At 41.9% G+C, this 22,567-nt stretch overlaps 1 protein-coding gene across 2 annotated transcripts; it reads right to left on the reverse strand.

Moving 5' to 3' along the window:
• Nucleotides 1-11,228: 11,228 nt before the first annotated feature.
• LOC111949525 (tsukushi) lies at nt 11,229-21,991 on the reverse strand. Of its 2 annotated transcripts, none has more exons than XM_023966780.2 (2): nt 21,664-21,991; nt 11,229-14,275 (listed from the first exon to the last, which is right to left on the reverse strand). In XM_023966780.2, exons 1-2 carry the CDS (start codon nt 21,670-21,672, stop codon nt 13,220-13,222), a joined length of 1,065 nt encoding a protein of 354 aa, XP_023822548.1. In that variant the 5' UTR covers nt 21,673-21,991; the 3' UTR covers nt 11,229-13,219. The 2 variants fall into 2 exon arrangements, with proteins under 2 accessions (XP_023822548.1, XP_023822550.1); XM_023966782.2 differs by lacking the exon at nt 21,664-21,991 and adding an exon at nt 14,963-15,157.
• Nucleotides 21,992-22,567: the final 576 nt, after the last annotated feature.

Consider the following 22,567-nt stretch of genomic DNA (forward strand, 5'->3'; position numbering starts at 1 on the left):
ATAGAGTTTAAATCTAGTAGTTATATCCTTAGTACATGTTCTTGAGCTGAACTGATCAGAATGGTATATATGATGCATCAGTGAGTCAGCATGAGGCTTCTGAGGTCCAGACAGGCTCCGAGACTCTCCAAGGTGGAACAGTTGCGATCCAAGACTCCCAACAAAAATAGCAATGAAGCTTGTGAGTTTAAGAAACTTAATCTTTGGGCCGGACCATGTGGATGCAATTACAGAGCAGGCCCCTAGTCTTCTCGTTTCCTCGTTAGCTGCGTCACTGATTTTTCTCAGACGAGCTCTGTTGCTGGCCGGTGGTACGTCCCTCTCCCCCGACCATAGCTAAGAAGATATAGGAAAATATCCATAAGGTCTCAAAATGATACAAAACCGGTCATGTTTCATATTGTTACCATCCTGATTCTGACTGATATTGGCCATTTACTAACATGTAGCGTGATAACACAATGAAACACCTAAAGAAAATAACTTTCAAATGAAGGAATGAGTTGTGTTAAGAAAACACCTCAGGCAGAGTAAAGACCCACAAATAGTTAACTGCATGGATGTGTTCTATTGTGTCCTGCTGGAAGTAACTCCAGTCTTGGCACCTCTGATGGAAACCAGATGGGAGGAAAAGAGAGAGAGAGACGCCATACAATCTCAGGATGTGTCCCTTTTCCTTAGGAAAAATCCCATCTCAGACCACCACTACTGAGAGTGATGCAAGCTCTTTAAACTTCCCCGCAAGCAACACAGTTGGTGGAACTGATTATTTTGACAGTGAGTACGCATCAGGCCTGCTAGATTAGATAGGGTTTGGAAAGAGGAGAGAGTGTGAGGAATTCCTAGACAACAAACCAACATAACAACCACATAATAACATAACTCGCTTGTGTAATCAATTTGTATGAACTATTAAATCACCCCCTCTTAACATACAGTACATGTTTTATTCATGTTTCTGTCGTCTATGTAGTTTAGTGTTTTGTATGGAACAATCTTTCAGCACACATCAAGTTCCCTATCAGGAATTAAATACCTGGGGTGACAGGTAGCCTAGTGGTTAGAGCTTTGGGCCAGTAACCAAAAGGTTCCTAGATTGAATCCCTGAGCTGACAAGGTAAAAATCTGTCGTTCTGCCCCTGAACAAGGCAGTTAACCCACTGTTCCTAGGCCATCATTGTAAATAAGAATTTGTTCTTGACTGACTTGCCTAGTTAAATAAAAAAATCTAATTGATTTGAATAAAGCCTGCCGTATTACAAGTACAAACATTTATGCACTCACTACTCTAAGTCGCTCTGGATAAGAGCGTCTGCTAGATGACTAAAATGTAAATGTAAATTGAATGAGATTATATAATCTGCTGTATTCTGCAATACACATACCTGACGTGTACTGTATACAATGCCCTTCAAAAAATGTATCCTCAAATCAAATGTTATTTGTCACATGCACCGAATGCAACAAGTGCAGACCTTACTGTGAAATGCATAATTACAATCCATTATCCAACAATGCAATAAAATAAATAGAGTTGATAAAATATTACTTTTGTTTATTTAGTTTTAAAAAATTGAATCCATAAAAAAGTAACACATGCATTTACATAACAATAACAAGGTTATATATCAAATCAAATTCTATTTGTCACATGCACCGAATATAGGTGTAGACCTTACAGTGAAATGCTTACTTACAAGCCCTTAACCAACAATGCAGTTTTAAGAAAATACCCACAAAAAAATTAAGAGATAAGTTTAACAATTAATTATAGAGCATAAGTAAATAACAATATCGGGGCTATATACAGAGGGTACGAGTTCAGAGTCAATGTCAATGTGTGGGGGTACCGGTGTCGAGGTAATTGAGGTAATATGTACATGTAAGTCAAACCAAATTTATTTGTCACATACACATGTTTAGCAGATGTTAATGCTAGTGTAGAGAAATGCTTGCGCTTCTAGTTCCGACAGTGCAGTAACATCTAACAAGTAATCTAACAATTCCCCAACAACTACCTAATACACACAAATCTAAAGGGGTTGAATGAGAATATGTACATGTAAGTACATGGATGAGCGATTGCCCGAGCGGCATAGGCAAGGTGCAATAGATGGTATAAATACAGTATATACATGTGATATGAGTAATGTAAGATATGTAAACATTATTAAAGTGGCCTTATTTAGAGTGGCATTGTATAAAGTGACTTGTGATCCATTTATTAAAGTGGCCAGTGATGGGGTCTCAATGTAGGCAGCAGCCTCTCTGAGTTAGTGATTGCTGTCTGGGCCTTGAGATAGAAGCTGTTTTTCAGTCTCTCGGGGGCTGAGCATGCACCCTTGTGGGGCCCCAGTGTTGAGGGTCAGCGAAGTGGAGATGTTGTTTCCTACCTTCACCACCTGGGGGGGCCCATCAGAAAGTCCAGGACCAATTGCACAGCGTAGGGTTGAGACCCAGGGCCTCCAGCTTGATGATGAGCTTGGAGGGTACTATGGTGTTGAACGCTGAGCTGTAGTCAATGAACAGCATTCTTACATAGGTATTCCTCTTGTCCAGATGGGACAGGGCAGTGTGCAGTGTGATGGCGATTGCGTTGTCTGTGGACCTGTTGGGGAGGTATGCAAACTGAAGTGGGTCTAGGGTGGCCGGTAAGGTGGAGGTGATATGATCCTTGACTAGTCTCTCAAAGCACTTCATGATGACAGAAGTGAGTGCTACGGGGCGGTAGTCATTTAGTTCAGTTATCTTTGCCTTCTTGGGTACAGAAACAATGGTAGACATCTTGAAGCATGTGGGGACAACAGACTGGGATAGGGAGCAACTGAATATGTCCGTAAACACACAAGCCAGCTGTTCTGCGCATGCTCTGAGGATGCGGCTTGGGATGGAGTCTGGGCCATCAGCCTTGCGAGAGTAAACACGTTTAAATGTTTTACTCACGTCAGCCACGGAGGAGGGGGGGGGGGGGGGGGGCGCAGTCCTTGTTAGCGCGGCAGTGATGGTGGTACTGTTTATCCTCAAAGCGGGCCAAGAGGGTGTTTAGTTTGTCTGGAAGCGGGACGTCGGTGGCTGGTTTTCTTTTGTAGACCGTGATTTCCAGTGGACCCTGCCACATACGTCTCGTGTCTGAGCCATTGAATTGTGACTCCACCTTGTCCCTGTACTGGCATTTTGCTTGTTTGATTGCCTTGCGGATGAAATAACTACACTGTTTATTTTCAATCATATTCCGAGACCTCTTTCCATGGTTAAATGCGGTGGATTGCGCTTTCAGTTTTGAGCGAATGCGCCATCCATCCAGGCAACCCTTGCTCTAATTTCGTCTACCTTGTTGTCAAGAGACTGACATTGGCTAGTAGTATACTCGGGAGCGGTGGGCGATGTGCACGCCAATGGAGCCTGACCGGTGGCCGCTTCGTCTGCCCCATCTGCAGCGCCGTTGTTTTGGGTCAACTACTGGAATTAGATCCATTGTCCTGGTGGGTGATCCGAACAGTGGATCTGCTTCGGGAAAGTCGTATTCCTGGTCTTGATGTTGGTAAGTTGACGTTGCTCTTATATCGAATAGTTCTTCCCAGCTGTATGTAATAGACTTAAGATTTCCTGGGTAACACTGTAAGAAATAATACATAAAAAAACAAAATACTGCATAGTTTCCTAAGAACTGAAGGTGGAGTTAACGAGTCACAAACCCGGATCCGGATCCCCCCCATCAAAAAAGCTGACTAGCATAGCCCAGCCTAAAGCCACAGGGATATCATATAATAAAATGTTCATGAAATCACAAGTCCAAGACACCAAATGAAAGATACACATCTTGTGAATCCAGCCATCATTTCTGATTTTTTAAAATGTTTTACAGGGAAGACACAATATGTATTTCTATTAGCTAACCACCATAGCAAAAGACACAACTTTTTTTCCCCACCATTTTTTTCCTGCATAGGTAGCTATCACAAAATTCGACCAAATAAAGATATAAATAGTCACTAACAAGAAACAACTTCATCAGATGACAGTCTGATAACATATTTATTGTATAGCATATGTTTTGTTTGAAAAATGTGCATATTTCAGGTATAAATCATAGTTTTACATTGCACCCACCATCACAACTCTCACCAAAGCAACTAGAATAACTACAGAGAGCAACGTGAATTACCTAAATACTCATCATAAAACATTTATGAAAAATACACAGCGTACAGCAAATGAAAGACAAAGATCTTGTGAATCCAGCCAATATTTCAGATTCTTTAGTGTTTTACAGCGAAAACACAATTTAGCCTTATTTAGCTTATACAATAGCCAACCACACAGCAGCATTGATTCATGCACGTTAGCGATAGCGAATAAACCAGCAAAAGATATTAAATTTTTCACTAACCTTCTCAAACTTCATAGATGACAGTCCTATAACATCATATTACACAATACATATATTGTTTTGTTCGAAAATGGGCATATTTAGCGGCACAAATCGTGGTTATACAATGAGAATAGTAGCCAAGCTGCACAAAATGTCGGGAGAAATCTTGGGAGAGGCACCTAATCTAATCAATAACTAATCATAAACTTGACAAAAAAATACAGGTTGGACAGCAAATGAAAGATACATTAGTTCTTAATGCAACCGCTGTGTTAGATTTTTAAAATTAACATTACTACGACATACAGCGTGCGTTAAAGCGAGACCGCACCGAAATTAATGGCGGAATAGTAGTGTAACATTTTTCAACAGAACAACGAATTAACATCATAAATAGTTCTTACTTTTTGATGAGCTTCCATCAGAATCTTGTGCAAGTGGTCCTTTGTCCAGAATCATCGTTGCTCGGTTGTAGATTGTCGTCTTCAACTTAGGAATTAGCAGCAAACATTAGCTATGTGGCCCAGACGTGTCCAACTCTTCATAACGCAGCACAAAGAAATATCCGAAAATCGCAATATACTGATATAAACTGATATAACTCGGTTTAAAATAACTACATTATGATGTCTTTAACACCTATATCGAATAAAATCAGAGCCGGATATATCTAAGGCCTATAACGAGAGCTTTTCAGAATGCCATCCTGAGGTCTGTCTTGCGCCATGACGAACGTTGAAAAGAGTGCACTCCACGTTCCAAGAGCCTTTATATGGCCTCAGATCTGCCTAGCAACCCCATTCCAATTCTCACTGCTTACTGACATCTAGGGGAAGGCGTATGCAGTGCATGTCGACCCATAGATTACATGCAAATTTATAAACTGACCCTGGAACAGAGCCCCCGATTTGAGATTTTTCAGTTCCTGACAGGAAGTTTGCTGCAAAATGAGTTCTGTTTTACTCACAGATATAATTCAAACGGTTTTAGAAACTAGAGAGTGTTTTCTATCCAATAGTAATAATAATATGCATATTGTACGAGCAAGAATTGAGTACGAGCCAGTTTAATTTGGGAACGAATTTTTACAAAGTCGAAATAGCGCCCCCCTATTGAGAAAAGGTTGGAACCTTTTGGTCCTAGACTTGGTGCTCCGGTACCGCTTGCCATGCGCTAGCAGAGAGAACAGTCTATGACTTGGGGACTGGAGTCTTTGACAATTTTTTGGGGCCTTCCTCTGACACCGCCTAGTATATAGGTCCTGGATGGCAGGAAGCTTGGCCCCAGTGATGTACTGGGCCATATGCACTACCCTCTGTAGTGCCTTACGGTCAGATGCTGAGCAGTTGCCATACCAAGCTGTGACTCAACCGGCCAGGATGCTCTCGATGGTGCAGCTGTAGAACTTTTTGAGGATCTGAGACCCATGTCAAATCTCTCCAGTCTCCTGAGGGAGAAAAGGTGCTGTCGTGCCCTCTTCACAACTGTCTTGATGTGTTTGGACCATGATAGTTTGTTGGTGATGTGGACACCAAGGAACTTGAAACTCTCGATCCGCTCCACTTCAGTCCCATTGGCCCTCCTTTTCCTGTAGTCCACTGTCGGCTCCTTTGTCTTGATCACGTTGAGAGAGAGGTTGTTGTCCTGGCACCACACTGCCAGGTCTTTGACCTCCTCCCTATAGGCTGTCTCCTCATTGTCAGAGATCAGTCCTACCACTGCTGTGTTGTCAGCAAACTTAATGATGGTGTTGGAGTCGTGCTTGGCCACACAGTCGTGGGTGAACAGGGAGTACAGGAGGGGACTAAGCACGCATCCCTGAGGGGCCCCAGTGTTAAGGATCAGCGTGGCATATGTGTTGTTCCCTACCCTTACCACCTGGGGGCGGCCCGTCAGGAAGTCCAGGATCCAGTTGCAGAGGGAGGTGTTTAGTTCCAGGGTCCTTAGCTTAGTGATGAACTTTGTGGGCACTATGGTGTTGGACGCTGAGCTGTAGTCAATGAATAGTTAATTCTAATATGATGCTGACAGAGCCAATAGCTCTCTTTCCCATCAGGCCCAGCCCAGCCAGCTGGACAGGTCATGCTCTCTGGAGGCAGTTGGAAGGAAATTCTAACAGCAATTTTAAACGCTGTCCCTGAATAAGACCCATAGAGAAGAGCCAGAAAAGAGACATTGTGAGTTGTACATGACATTATTTTCCCCAAAATAGGGCTTTGACTTTTGACTTGAATTTAAGAGAGTATTACAGACATCTCATTCACAGAGGCAAAGTGGATTATTTTAATACATTAGCGTTATCAGTTCTGCTTTATCATGCATAAATACATTATTATTTGATCACAGGCAATAATGAGTCACCTGTGTAACAAACTCATAGGGTCATGAGGAACATTCTAATTTGCCACTTTGCCCATGTTCAAAGTCGTAACACTACTGCCATCGTCTTGCAAATGGTAACATCCTGCATGAATTTGTTTCTTCAGAAATTCACTTTTTTAAAGTTTTGTTTAGTGAACAGTAGGTCAGAACAGGTTGGTTACCATACCCAAACAGTCTACATACCAGCCCGTTTGTTCGTCCCAGTTTGAAGGCTAGAGCTTGGTTTAGGCTGCTGATAGTGACTCTGCTTTCATGTTGATAAAGAAAACCTTCAGTGAAGGGAGAATCGCTGGCTAAAAACTCTCAAAGACACATTCTTTGATGTTCTTTGCATGTTCGCCACAGACACATCAATCAGAGATTATCCTGAACAGAATGTTAACAAAGTGGTGAGTCTCATTGGTTCAGTTACTCAAATCAGAGGGATCTTCATAGGCTAGTGTACAATAGTTATTGTAGTACTTTTATTATAATGGCAAATCAAGTTTTAAATATACAAAGGAAGTGTCTGGCATGGGGATTTGTGGTTGAAATCCCTGTGAACTGCTCTTTGGCCTTCGGCTAAGAATTTGGAAGGCTAATTCTCATCCGCGTACTATTATTCAAAACTATGTATAAAGGCCATACAAAACAAATAACAAAGATTGGATTGGAGGTATCTAACAATGTGAGCTGCATTCCAAAATGCAGCACTGGTCTCCAGCCAATTTGATTTTGGAATGAAATATGATCAACATAATGTTCATGTAGTGGCAGGTAGCCCAGCGGTTAGGAGCGTTGGGCCAGTAACCGAAAGGTCGCTGGTTCGAATCCCCAAGCCGACTAGGTGAAAAATCTGTTGATGTGCCCTTGAGCAAGGCACTTAATAATGATTGTTCCTGTAAGTTGCTCTGGATAAGTGTGTCTGCTAAACTGATGACTGGATACCATAGCCTACATTGTATCTAATGTCACAGAAATTAACACCAGAAAGCAAACCACACAAGTCCAGTAAGTCTGTTGTAGTTGTCTGACACGACAATGGCACGTCCTCACAACCCGTAACATAGTGTGTCAGCTCCCATTGTTGCCCTGCATAGAAGCCCTAAACATTGTGTTCATTCACCCACTGTTTCCTGCCAGGCAGCAAACAATATCAGGTTGGCCTGTGCTGTCTAAACAAACCCCAGCTTTATGAGGAAAGAAATATCCTTTTCCCTTGAACTGCGGCAATCCTCTAAGGCCATACAAATCCTGCAGTTTACAGAGAACCATGAAGCAATAAGCTATGTGAGCTAAATGAATTAGCTGCTTCAATAACTCTCTGCTCTAGAGGATCTGTCCGTTTTAAGGTCAGATTGCATCTGTCTGATAGCGGTTCAAGCGAGCGTGGAGAAGTTAATAAAGACACCCTGGTCTTGCATGCCTGAACTAATTACACACCCCAAAAGCTCCCTCCCTTTGTAGTAATTACATCTCAGAGCCAAACCACTGTGGCACAGGAGCCCGTGGAGGACACAATTATTACCTCTCTGGCCTATTTCAATCAACCCAAATAACCAATAAGGATAATAAGAACCCTTACCCTATAAAAGTCTTATGAGCAGGTCAGAGGTAGATGATGTGCACACACCTGCTCAGGTGCTGTATCATTCCCACAGTCCGTGAGAATAAGGTTTTTGCAGATTGTTTGCCAATCCTCCTTCCCTCTATTTTACCCTCCCTTGTTACAGCTGTATTATTGTGCAAAAGGTGATAAACTATCCTACATGAAATAGGGCAGTGTAACCAATTTCTCCACAGGACCTGCTACAGTGGGTCATTTACTGACTGCTTAGAGTCATGTCTGAAGCCTTGAGCTGGCTGATTGTGTTTCTGATCGTATCGCTTTAGCTCTCTCACAGGAAACAGAAAACAACACTTCATGGCTTACATGCCCCAATTTCAACTCCAGCAGAGGTAACCGTAAAAGGGCAAATGTATTCATGTAGTTTCTTCTTCTACTGTACTGTATGTGCCATTGTAGTAGGGCTAAGAGATTCAAAAAGTGGGTCATCCATCAACACATGGGCTAAAGCGGAACAAAGAAGGCACTTCATGTGTGATTATTAATAGGCCAGCTCCTTGGATCTGATCTACCCATGGGTTTAACATCATCACATTTCCTATTCACATGACATTAGAGARGGAAGAGGAAGCGAGATCTCAATCACTCCTTTTTTTCTGGTTCGTATACAGTCAATGAACTAAGCAGACCAGACCCAGCTGCTAATGCATTGGTGCCTATGGGAAAGCCATCCTTTAAGCAGACCGGAATTGTGACATTTTTCTTTCAATCGTAAACGGCCTGAGTTATCCACCATCTTTGTGGAATGCTTCTCTGTCTCTCTTGCTGAGATTCCCTAAAAACACGCCACTTCGATTCAGCTATCACCAGAAGTCACTGTTTCTGCAGCAGGTTAGGAGAATTAGGTTCAGGTTATGAAAGGGTTAGTGAAAATGCTCTACTAATCTGCTCGGAAAAGACACTTCCAGTTGAAGCTGTATCGAAGTGGCATGTTTTTAAGGAGTCCCCTCTCTTGTTGGCAATAGATGTATAACTTCCTACGGTCAGGTGACCGGCCAATCAAAATCCTCATCCAGGCTGTATCACATCCGGCCGTGATTGGGAGTCCCATAGGGCGGCGGACAATTGGCCCAGCGTCGTCCGGGTTTGGCCGGGGTAGGCCGTCATGGTAAATAAGAATTTGTTTTTAACTGACTTGCCCAGCTAAATAAAGGTTAAATATTTTGTTGTTGTTGTTATAGTCAAGCCATATCCAGAGGCAAAGAGATTATGTAGATAACTGGGCGATTGGTAAGGGTGCTGCTGTGGTCTTTAAAATATATTTTGCCAAAACATGACATTAGTTCAGTGCAATACAAATGCCAATACGATATATTGTATGTATGCAGATAGCTACTGTAGCAGATAGCTACTTAGCAACCACTCTTAGACATCCAGGTTACAGTATGATCCTTTTCTGTGAATTCCACATTATGTTACTCTATTTGTCAGATGAAGACACATTGTCATAGAAAGTGTAATGAAAGTCTTCACATTTASTGGGAAGCATTGGTTTTCTCAGCCAGTGAATCCATAATGCATGGAGCAAATGGCCAGCTGTGTGTGTGTTTGTGTGTATCTTATATTTTAGAATCCATTATGAAGTGCCCTGGGGATGTTGAACATGTCTCCAGAGGGTTCAGTAAGCAAATCACTGCTGCATTAAAACATCCCAGGAGAGTTTAGCCTTTGGCTCACTGATCTGTGCTCTATTGGGCTACCCTGATACAGTAGTTCTGAGTGTCATGACCCCTCATATACCTGAACCTTTTATATTGCCCTGGAGAGACATGTGGGTATCATTCTATTTCAAAACCAAAGATAAAGTAACAACCAAGGTACTCAGCAAATTGAGTCACTGGATTACAAACATGTAAATAAATGGTAAAGAAAAGTTCAAGACTCCTTTGTGACTCTCTTATGACTAATTTATGCTAAGCTGATTAGTTGTATTTGGATTGCAAATGTTTGTTGTAATTTAACACCGTTCAGGTTGATCCTGGCAGGCTGACCTGAGGGAGGTAGCTGTGATTGACAGCCCTCCAACCACCCCGCCTCCAAATTCCTGCTCTCCAGGAGATGGACAAATGGCCCAYACATCTGGAACTGGTTTACTAAATGGGGCAATCCGCAGAGGGCCAAACTCTCAGAAAATCACATTTGCTCTTCTTCTCTCTCTCTCTCTCTCCCTCCTTGGTTGGCAAAAATATATCTAAGAGTATAAACTGAAGCAAAATCATAGCAAGCTTTTCCTACAAAGCCGTACTTTTCCAGAGCAGGATGTTGTAATATAGGAGATGTAATCTGGAGTAAACCTTTTGTGGAGTCAAACTTCTTTTGGCTCTGTCTTTGGCACACGGGTCTCTTAGAATTTCAAAGGACTGTGCTTTGGCAACCACTGCAAGGAGCTGAGGGGATATCTGAATGCTCTCTGTGTCTTTAAGGAGGAGCACACAATGGAACACTCTCAGAGCACAGAGATCTGTGGAGTTACAGCCAGCCGCCATTACACAAAGTCAGGCCGTTCTCCTCCTTTCCCTCTCCCCTTCTCTTTCCCTCTCACAGACTTCATACATCAGTCCACAGTATCATGGTTCCCTGCCTGGAACTAGTGTCTCTGACTGCTTCTGTTTAAGGACCTCTCAAGACCACTAGTGTGTGTGCGTTTACAGGAGGAGTTTCAAGTAAATAAAGGAAGGATGTTAGGCAGCATGTGAAAGTAAATATAGTGCTGCGCTAGGCACTGAGGAAGACATAAGTGCTATTGTTACAGGACACACCCTGTGAGTCAGTAAAGCACACAAAATGAAATCACATGAATCCAGCTCTATGAAATACAGGGAATTCTGTGAAATTGTGAAACCCTTTTGGAGTGACAACAGTGTGGTGTGAGTTGAAACCCTGACAATTTATATATTTTCATATACAGACACACCTAGCAATTGTGGAATGCCACAGGCTGTTGGGGACAGGGTAGTAAACAAAGCTTAAAATGATTAAAAGTTAATACATTTATGTAAAGTACACAGATGTGTAGAATAATCCATCTATTTTACATCTATACAAAGTTATACACCGAATGTACAAAACATTAGGAACACCTGCTCTTTCTATGACAGACTGACCAGGTGAATCCAGGTGAAAGCTATGATCGCCTTATTGATGTCACTTGTTAAATCCACTTAAAATCAGTGTAGGTGAAGGGGAGGASACAGGTTAAATAAGGATTTTTAAGCCTTGAGACATGGATTGTGTACATGTGTCATTTAGAGGGTGAATGCAGAACAAAATATTTCAGTGCCTTTGAACAGGGTATGGTAGTAGGTGCCAGGCGCACCAGCTTGTGTCAAGAGCTGCAATGCTTCTGGGTTTTTCACACTCAACAGTTTCCCATGTGTATCAGAATGGTTCACCACCCAAAGGATATCGAGCCAACTTGACAACTGTGGGAAGCATTGGAGTCAACATGGGCCAGCATCCCTGTGGAACGCTTTGGACACCTTGTAGAGTCCATGACCCGACAAATTGAGGCTGTTCTCAGGGGTGAAACTCAATATTAGGAAGGTGTTCTTAATGTTTTGTACACTAAGTGTATACACTATTGATAAAGAAATATAAAACAACGCAGATGTTTAACATTCAAAACAGTTCAAGTGCAGTTATGTCTCTTTCAGTCCATATTATACCACAGGGATAGCAACCAAGGCAGGTGTTCAAACATGCAGTTGTTGTTGCACAGAATATCTGAAGGATTTTGGCCAATGTAGATCCAAAGTCGATGCTGTAGAATAGCTGCGACATTTATAACATTTCAAAGTAGGGTGAATAATACAATGTATCAAATGACATGTGGTATAGTGTTTCAGTTAAAACACACTTCTCTGTCAGAAGAGATAAGAAAATACAGGACGAAACATGTCTGTGTCTAATAAACTGCCTGGAGACAATTTTATGTTTCGAAATAAATGGTCACGGTCATGGGAAACAGATTCAATAACAGAGCAGCAAAAATCCTAGGTGACGTTCAAGAATTTGTTTCTGCATTGATTTGTTCAGATCACATTTCAACCCGTTGTGTAACAGCTCTTTGAAACAGAACAGGCAATGTTGACTTCCAGGTCTTAGGCCATGTAAACATGACTGAGGAAGATAGCAGGAGAATTTGTCCACAATAATATCTGATTGAAATGATAACTAGACATCCGAGGAGGGTGGTGGGAGGAGCTATAGGAGTACAGGCTCATTGTAATGGCTGGAATGGAATAAATGGAACATGGTCAAACATGTGGTTTCCATATGTTTGATGTGTTTGATAACATTCCAGATTTTCAACTCCAGACATTACAATGAGCCTGTCCTCCTATAGCCCCTCCCACCATTCTCCTATGCTAGACATACATAACTACATACTCTACATAAGATGTTTACCTTTTGGTCTGACATAAGAGTGGTCCTTGCACAGTAATGTGCATACTGATGATTGTTATGGAACATAATGTTTCCTAGTGGCTGAGGAATCTTTTTTAGTTCCAGGTCCTAAAATCTCCTTCAAAATTAGAAGAGGAAAAGCTAAATGGTTTGAAGATAATATCCATCAATGCTATTGCTAGCTTGTTACTGTAATTGAAATACATGATTTATGCATAGCAAGCATGACATGATAGTGTATCAACAGTGGATTGAAATAAATACCTCAGGCCTTCGGAATAAAAGCAAAACACACAAATGTAATTAAAATTTAAACAAAACTGTTCAAATAGTAATTATCATGTTTGACGGCAATAACAAAAAGTGTTCTTTGCATATAGTGGTATAAGGCACAGTTTTAGCACTAATGTGTTAGCTAGATGTCCATACTGAAGGCAACAATCCCAACACAATCACGACACAATGCCTTTAACGTCACAGGTTAGCACCTCGTCATGTTTCTGTTCCTGTCCGAGCTGCCTGTGAAACTGGCCCTGCTTTTGAGCCCTCCAACAATGGATATTCTGGCCCAGGGTAATACTCTTGATGCTTGGCAAGTGACTTAGCATGTTATTTGGCAATGACGTTACACCAGAGTTGGACAGATTGAGCTCCTGTAGAGACACAAGTCCACTGAACACAGCTGGGCTCAGTGTCTTTAGCTTGGCATTGTTGGACAGGTCCAAGACCTGAAGGTTCTGAAGGCCTCTGAAACTGTTAGGCTGGATGTCAGAGAGCTCAGGAAGCGCACTGAGGGATAGGTGAACCAGGTCCTTGAGGTCCTCAAAGGCCCCCTCCTCAATGCGCAAGATAATGTTCCCATCCAGGCTTAGGTCCCTCAACGGGATGCCTTTTAGCTTGGGCACGGCCCTCAGCTGATTGGCTGCTAGAGTCAGGCTCTGGACATGTAGTAAGGGGCTCCTAGAGGAACTCCTGGAGACCACCGTCAGCTGGTTGTGGGACAGATCCACGTTGATTGGCTCTCCGTGACCTTTAGTGATGAACATATCGAGGTCAAACTCCCGGAAGTGGTTGTGGCTGAGGTCCACCTCGGCCAGAGGGAGGCCAGAGAAGCAGCCCTCATCCAGGCCCTCCAGGAAGTTGTGGCTGAGGTCCAGAGACTCCAGGTAGCGCAGCCTGGACAGGGCCTTGGGGCTGACCATGGAAATGCGGTTGTTGCTGAGGTCCAGGCTGACCAAGGTGGTATAGCCAGGTCCAGAGAGCATGTTGTCGGTCAGCAGGGACATGGAGTTGGAGGACAGGTCCAGGTGGGCCGTGTCCAGGGGGATGGGGATGGGMCTGGTGCCCACTCCCCTGCAGTCCACCCTGGTCAGGCTGAAGCTGTCGAACAGGCCGAAGCTCTCCACCTCACAGTGGCAGCTTGGGTGGCAGTTCTTCACAGCTCCAGCCTGGCCATGGACAGCCAGGAGCAGCCACAGACTAACACACAGGGGGAACGCCATCATGCTCTGAAGGGGACACAAATACAAAACAAAGATGTTACTTCTTATGTATGTTTGGGCTATAAACAAATGATATATTGTAGTGACTAGCAGATATCTGAGAAAAGGTCAATGGAGAGATACATGGAATACGTGACTAGTAATCTAATGTCTTCCATTCTTTCAAATGAAAAGGAACAGCTAATTGGACATTATTCTGTGACCCAAAATAAACAAACACAGTATATGGGTCATTAACAGCACTCTGCATCATCCAGTGAACAGAGCAACATCCTGATAAACTAGAGGAGATTGGGGCTCCATAGACACTACAGGGAGTAAAACATTTCTGTGAATCACAATGATATGCACTCCATTACAGGGATACATTAAGGATATAAATACATACAGCTAGCGTTAAACACATCATGCATAAATATAATCTCTACATACACATTAAATACAAAATAAATATGACAAATGTGGTAATGGCCATAAGTGACTAATTTATTTTTTATTTAGCAGACACGTTAGCAGTATTCCTTCCCTCAAGCCGCTTCTCTGAACAACGTAACAAAGATTACTCCCGGAACAGACAGTAAATGTAGTGTTAGAAAACTCTAATGTAGAGTTTCCCTTTCAAAATGCCACCTGTTACCGGCAACACGGCAAGCTATCCTTGCAACACACACCAACAGAACATGCACTTCATACCTCTATTTTCTGTTGTTGTCACTAGTCTCCTGTTCACTCCACAGCGCTAGATATCAGACTGAGAAGAAGGCTGGTGGTTCACAGGACTTTTGTTTCCAAACCCACCTAACCCGCGTCCTTTGTGGAGGTAAATGATCTGCTCCTAAACCTATTAGTTCACTTGGCAGCAACACTGCCATAATGAGCAAAGCACAGAGTACCCACACGCAACACATGGAAATTGTGCAAAGGTTAAAGGGGCAATCAGCAGTTTTACTTAGAAATTAATGATATGTACCCATTGAGTACTTTAAAAGAACATAACTTAGAAATGCCTCATGAGCTTAGTTCAACTGTTGTACCCCATCAGAACCCAAAATATAAGCTTGTTTTACTCCAATGTTTGTAAACAAAGTAAATGTAAACAAACACTGCATTGCCTAAAAACATGGATAAAACTATAAATTTGATGTCATGGATGGTCTGTCCTATAACTTAGTCTTTGAATTTGAGAGTGGTAACATTTTTTAAGCCCCATCCCAACCGCTTTTTACCGAAACAGTGGTGGGGAGAACGGTTTGATATTGTTTAAACGGCTCATTGCTGCTTTAACAATTGTAGTTGTATAACAACTGAATAAGCGTTCACTGGTCAGGACGTGTATACCCAAGCATGACCCAGCAGAAAAGCCATCGAAGGGTTGATCATTAATTTGTGCAGTGGGCCAAGGTTAGGTACTGTATAGTCTGTGGAAGGTTGTCACATCAAGCTTTCGTGCAGACAAATTACCCTCTAGTGGCCTCATGGGTGGAAGGTTATTACTTTGCCAAGATAATGCATCRACCTGACAGGTGTGGCATATCAAGAATCTGATTAAACAGCATGATCATTACATAGGTGCACCTTGTTCTGGGGACAAAATGCCACTAAAATGTGCAGTTTTGTCATACAACAATGCCACAGATGTCTCAAGTTGAGMGAGTGTGCAATTGGCATGCTGACCACAGGAATGTCCACCAGAACTGTTGCCAGATAATTTAATGTTAATTTCTCTACCATAAGCCTCCTCCAATGTGGTTTTAGATAATTTGGCAATACGACTAACCAGCCTCACAACATTTCCCAGTTATTCCATGGCCTGCAGGTTTGGGATGCTCTGGATCGTCGTGTACGACAGCGTGTTCCAATACAGCCATTGAAGAGGAGTGGGACAACATTCCACAGGCRACAATCAACAGCATGATCAACTATGTGAAGGAGATGTGTCGTGCTGCATGAGGCAAATGGTTGTCACACCAGATACTGACTGGTTTTCTGATCCATGCTCCTACCTTTTTTTAACAAGGTATCTGTGACCAACAGATGCATATCTGTATTCCCAGTCATGTGAAATCCATAGATTAGGGCCTAATGAATATATTTCAATTAACTGATTTTCTTATATGAACTGTAACTAAGTCAAATCTTTGAAATTGTTGCATGTTGCATTTATATTTTTGTTCAATATATATAGTGTAATATTGGGACGCAAACTCAAAATTGAATACATACTATATTTGACATGGTACAAGAGTCTTCTTTTTTTAAAGTCTAACCATGTGTGAGAGGTGTATACTTTTGTTTCAAATTAGATGTGTTTAAGACTACCAAGAAACACTGGGTGACCCTGATTTAGCCCACAGCAGTAAAATGTTGTAAGAGTTATCAGGTATGTTAATCCTAGATTGCCTACAAAGGATACAGAAGGTTATTATGTAACAGGGGATGTTGGATAATCAAAAAGGAAATCTGGAATACTTTAGATTCAACATGAAGACTGATGTGGTAAGCTGCCCAGAAACTCTGGGCAGGGGCGCAGCCAATCAGAATGAGTTCTTCCCCACAAAAGGGCTTTATTACAGACAGAAATACTCCTGTTTCATCAGCTGTCTGGGTGGATGGTCTCAGACCATCCCGCAGATGAAGAAGCCGGATGTGGAAGTCCTGGGCTGGCGTGGTTACACGTGGTCTGCGGTTGTGAGACCGGTTGGACGTACTGCCAAATTCTCTAAAATGACGTTGGAGGCGGCTTATGGTAAGGAAATTAACATTCAAATCTCTGTCAACAGCACTGGTGGACATTCCTGCACACAGCATGCCAATTGCACGGTCCCTCGAAACTTGAGACATCTGTGGCATTGTGTTGTGTGACAAAACAGCACATTTTAGAGTTGCCTTTTGTTGTCCCCAGCACAAGGTGCATCTGTGTAATGATCATGCTGTTTAATTGAACCTTTATTTAACGATGCAAGTCAGTTAAGAACAAATTCTTCTTTACAATGAGTCTACCGGGGAACAGTGGGTTAACTGCCTTGTTCAGGGGCAGAACGACAGATTTTTACCATGTCAGTTTGGGGATTCGACCCAGCAACCTTTCGGTTACTGGCCCAACGCTCTAACCACTAAGCAGCTTCTTGATATGCCACACATGTCAGGTGGATGGATTATTTTGGCAAAGGAGAAATCCTCACTAACAGGGATGTAAACAAATGTGTGCACAACATTTGAGAGAAACAAGCTTTTTTTGCATATGGAACATTTCTTGGATATTTTGTTTCAGCTCATGAAACATGAGACCAACACTTTACATTAAATAAATAAAGGTGAAATAAATAAAAAACATGTTGCGCTTACATTTATGTTCAGTATAAATAGCACAGCTTCCCCGTCTTGAGTTGAGCCACTCTGTCCTCGGTGTGTGAAAGAGAGAGAATGTGTTTTCTTTGGATTTGTTGACTCAAAGCCGGAATCCCCCCTACCATACAAGATAGGGCAGATAGCCAAAATAAGTAGAAGATATCAAATGACGGTGAGTGAGTATTTCCCCATTAAACAAGATCAATAGATGTATTATGCTTCTGGTTGCCACAAATCCAAGATAAGGTATGTATCTTTCATGAGGTTTTGTTTTCACAATACTAGATGAACTTTTACTACTCATTTGTTTCCATTTTAATAAAAACAATTACTTCAACAGGGAATCATCCTCCCATCCCACGTTTACAAGCCTGCATACTCCCCAGACACGGACTACACCCTGCCGCTATGACATCGCTTGTCCATATATGTATATATTCTTAATGTCATTCCTTACTTAGATGTGTGTGTATTGGGTATATGTTATGAAATTTTTAGATATTACTGCACTGTCGGAGCTAGAAGCACAAGCATTTCGCTACACCCGCAATAACATCTGCTAACCATGTGTATGTGACCAATAAAATGTTATTTGAGTGACTAGCTTTATTAGAACACAGATGAGGGGGCAGTCTAAAGCCATGCAGTGGGAATCTGTGGCTAAAACTAAGTGCTCATTTAGTTCAGAAGTCTATTCTACTACATTGGTGCTAGCTAGTGTATTTTCCCACTCTCTTCATTGTCCATGTATATTGTCCATGAATACATCTGCTGCTCTTTTACTGGGGATATTGAACTTCTCCACACCAGGTGTTCCTCTCATCCTTTCACCAATAAATTACAGCAAACAGTAAATGGCTGTTAGCCCAGACTTACAATCAGCCCACTATAATTACTTGACAACTACGGCTGTCCGCGCCTCAACTCTCCTCCTGGGAAATTGTAGGCCACAAACACATCTCACTTTTAGGATCTTGTCTTTCAACATGCTTATATCCTCAAAAGACACCATATACATTTCATCTGACTTTCCGTATTCTTTAACGCTCAACATGTTAGTAATGCTAAGCTACAGTGGGGCAAAAAAGTATTTAGTCAGCCACCAATTGTGCAAGTTCTCCCACTTAAAAAGATGAGAGAGGCCTGTAATTTTCATCATAGGTACACTTCAACTATGACAGACAAAATGAGAGAAAAAAAATCCAGAAAATCACATTGTAGGATTTTTAATGAATTTATTTGCAAATTATGGTGGAAAATAAGTATTTGGTCACCTACAAACAAGCAAGAGTTCTGGCTCTCACAGACCTGGAACTTCTTCTTTAAGAGGCTCCTCTGTCCTCCACTCGTTACCTGTATTAATGGCACCTGTTTGAACTTGTATCAGTATAAAAGACACCTGTCCACAACCTCAAACAGTCACACTCCAAACTCCACTATGGCCAAGACCAAAGAGCTGTCAAAGGACACCAGAAACAAAATTGTAGACCTGCACCAGGCTGGGAAGACTGAATCTGCAAAGGTAAGCAGCTTGGTTTGAAGAAATCAACTGTGGAGCAATTATTAGGAAATGGAAGACATACAAGACCACTGATAATCTCCCTCATCTGGGGCTCCACGCATGATCTCACCCCGTGGGGTCAAAAGAGAATGTCATATGGTCAGATGAAACCAAAATAAACTTTTTGGTAAAAATCAACTCGTCTGTTTGGAGGACAAAGAATGCTGAGTTGGATCCAAAGAACACCATACCTACTGTGAAGCATGGGGGTGAAAACATCATGCTTTGGGCTGTTTTTCTGCAAAGGACCAGGACACTGATCCGTGTAAAGGAAAGAATGAATGGGCCATTGTATCGTGAGATTTTGAGTGAAAACTCCTTCCATCAGCAAGGGCATTGAAAAATGAAACTGTGCTGGGTTTTTCAGCATGACAATGATCCCAAACACACCGCCCGGGAACGAAGGAGTGGCTTCGTAAGAAGCATTTCAAGGTCCTGGAGTGGCCTAGCCAGTCTCCAGATCTCAACCCATAGAAAATCTTTGGGGGGAGTGAAAGTCCGTGTTGCCCAGCAACAGCCCAAAACATCACTGCTCTAGAGGAGATCTGCATGGAGGAATGGGCCAAAATACCAGCAACAGTGTGTGAAAAACCTTGTGAAGACTTACAGAAAACGTTTGACCTCTGTCATTGCCAACAAAAGGGATATAACAAAAGTATTGAGATAAACTTTTGTTATTGACCAAATACTTATTTTCCACCATAATTTGCAAATAAATTCATAAAAAATCCTACAATGTGATTTTCTGGATTTTTCTTTCTCATTTTGTCTGTCATAGTTGAAGTGTACCTATGATGAAKATTACAGGCCTCTCTCATCTTTTTAAGTGGGAGAACTTGCACAATTGGTGGCTGACTAAATACTTTTTTGCCCCACTGTATGTGGGAACTGGGAATGATGTTTTATTGCATTTTCCAGTGTAATTTGATGTCCTGGCATCGGAGGATGGTTTGAGCCTCATTAGAATAGGTCTAAGTAGGCCTTTGCAATGTTGCTCATACCTGATCTCTGCAGCGCAGACAGCAGGTCTATCACAGTTCAGAAGCATTGTCCATGTGATGGAGAGTACACTACCATAAAAAAGGGTTCCAAAAGGGTTATTTGGCTGTCCCCATAGGAGAACCCTTTTTGGTTCAGATAGCACCTTTATTTCCCTAAGAGTGCATTTTACCAGCTAAATCCCAAAGTCAAAGCCTACAAACAATTTAATTAGGAGAGATTGTGTGGGCACGCTAATCRATTTAAGCCAAATTAATGCATGACATTAAGAAGAGCCAGGTTTAATGTGAGCTTGAAGTAGTGCAGAAAACAGTATAGGCTAGTCTCATCAGGACAACAAGTAAGTCCTCAGTTTCCATGATTAATAGGATTGAACTATTGCACTGATTGCACAGGCTATATGTCAGTGTTGTCACCGTAGGGTTAAAGTTTACAAAGCATTTCAAGACTTCAAAAGTGATCTTCTCAAGATGAGTTCCACACCATCTGTTGTGAAGATCCAGCTAAATGACTCAATCCCAATTATATGGAAACGATGGGCACAAATTTGATAATTTCAGACACTAATTTCATAATTTCAGATGGGCCTATCTTTTCCATTCATTTGGTATTGAGGAATACACAGTATGGTGCATGTGTGGCATTGGGTGAGTCCCCCGTGGATGGTGGTCTCTGAGCCCTCTAGCTATGTCACAATGAGACGCCGGAATATCGCGTCCTAGCGTCAGTGGACTATGATTTAGTTTAAAACATATTATATAGATATGGCATGCAATTATCTCAATATTAAACCTATTTTGAGTCATGAAAACTTAGATTTAGAGTGAATTCTTCAAAAAGTAATAATCGTTAAGCCATGGCAATGTCTTGCTTGCATTCTTTAAATAAAGTCTGACTCAAAGCCCTGTGCATGCATTTCCACATAGGGWGACTAAACGCCCCTTTCAATAAAAAAAAAGCGGTATTTAAGCGCAATATGAACTGCCCTCGGTGAGTAAAACAAGGCTAGCAAATTGACTTCGTTTGCCGCTGGAGYTCAAATTTCCTGTAGCCGTGGCAAACCTCGCCTTACCTTGCAGCCTGCCGACTTTTCTGAGACTGTCAAACTCATCCGTGTGGWACCTGAGAAATGAATCAAATCTCATATGTACCAGACTACTCCCAAGTCCCGCCACCTTCTTCTGTCAATTATCACTCGACTTGTCACATTTCCATGAAGCACATCACTCAACCAAGTTTTACGCATTTGGCCCGTGAATAAGTATTCTTCAATGTTTTAAGTACATGATTATAAGTGTAATTAACTAATAGGTACAATTTGCACATAATAGCCTATCAGAGGAGGGCGCGCAGTTTTTCTAAGAAATCAGAAATATGATCTGACCTCCGTCGTTCCAAGGCTTGAAAACCTTGAAATCCAAAGAAAAGTTTAAAATACCGTTGATAATAAGAACTATTCTAACTTGCTCACACATTTCTGACATACCTTTACCATGAAATAGGAATTTAGACCGTTAGCTCTCCTGGACAATCCAGTTTACTTCACCACGCCAAGGAATCTTGCAAGAGACTCAACCTCCGCTCCCATTTTTGAAAATCCCATATCGTTGTGCGGTTTAGGCAAATTAGAGATTTCTTGCGGTTTTATATTAACTGGCAGTGCTGCAACTATCTATCCTGACTTGAGGTCGAGACGAGACTCCCCAGACTTCTTCGTAGAGCACTGAAGTCCAGATAGGTTTCCGCCAGCATCGCTTTGAAGTCGGACACGAAAGAGGCGCACTCCAGTGGCGAGACTGTTGCTTCGGCGACCGACATGAAATGATTCTATTGTTACAGATACTCTATGAAGAATGTTGTGCAATAGAGCCCCACAGTGGAGGTGTCGTAATACCCATAATACATAGGGGTCAAACAGGGAAATTGTTCCAAATGTTTTTCCACTATTAATTTTTCCCAAAGGGGATTTTAGAAACGCTTAAAATAACGGCTGTGTTTCGTGTATGCTTACACCGGTGTGACGTTTGGATGACCATGCAAATCTCTCTCAGGCAAGGTGACTTTTCTCAATATTTTTGGCTCCATTTACTCTCAGATTCGAAAAGTAGACATCATGCAAAACTACAAATCCCTGCAAGCTCCTGCACATCATCTCTAGCTGACACCTTTGCTAACAGGTATTATGTAAATTAAAAACTTTCACAAGACAGTTCACAGAATTGTCCATTTAAAGAAATGTAGCCAATTTATTGATTACTCCATTTAGCTAACATTAGAGAGTTAATCTAGAGATGATCATCTATGCCTCGAATCGACAGTCTCGTCCAGATCATCTTGGCAAATGTAGTTCTTTATAATAGCCACATTAGCAGCTAATTAATGTGTGTGTG

The sequence above is a fragment of the Salvelinus sp. IW2-2015 genome, linkage group LG22 (assembly GCF_002910315.2).
Source record: "Salvelinus sp. IW2-2015 linkage group LG22, ASM291031v2, whole genome shotgun sequence".
NCBI lineage: Eukaryota > Metazoa > Chordata > Actinopteri > Salmoniformes > Salmonidae > Salvelinus > Salvelinus sp. IW2-2015.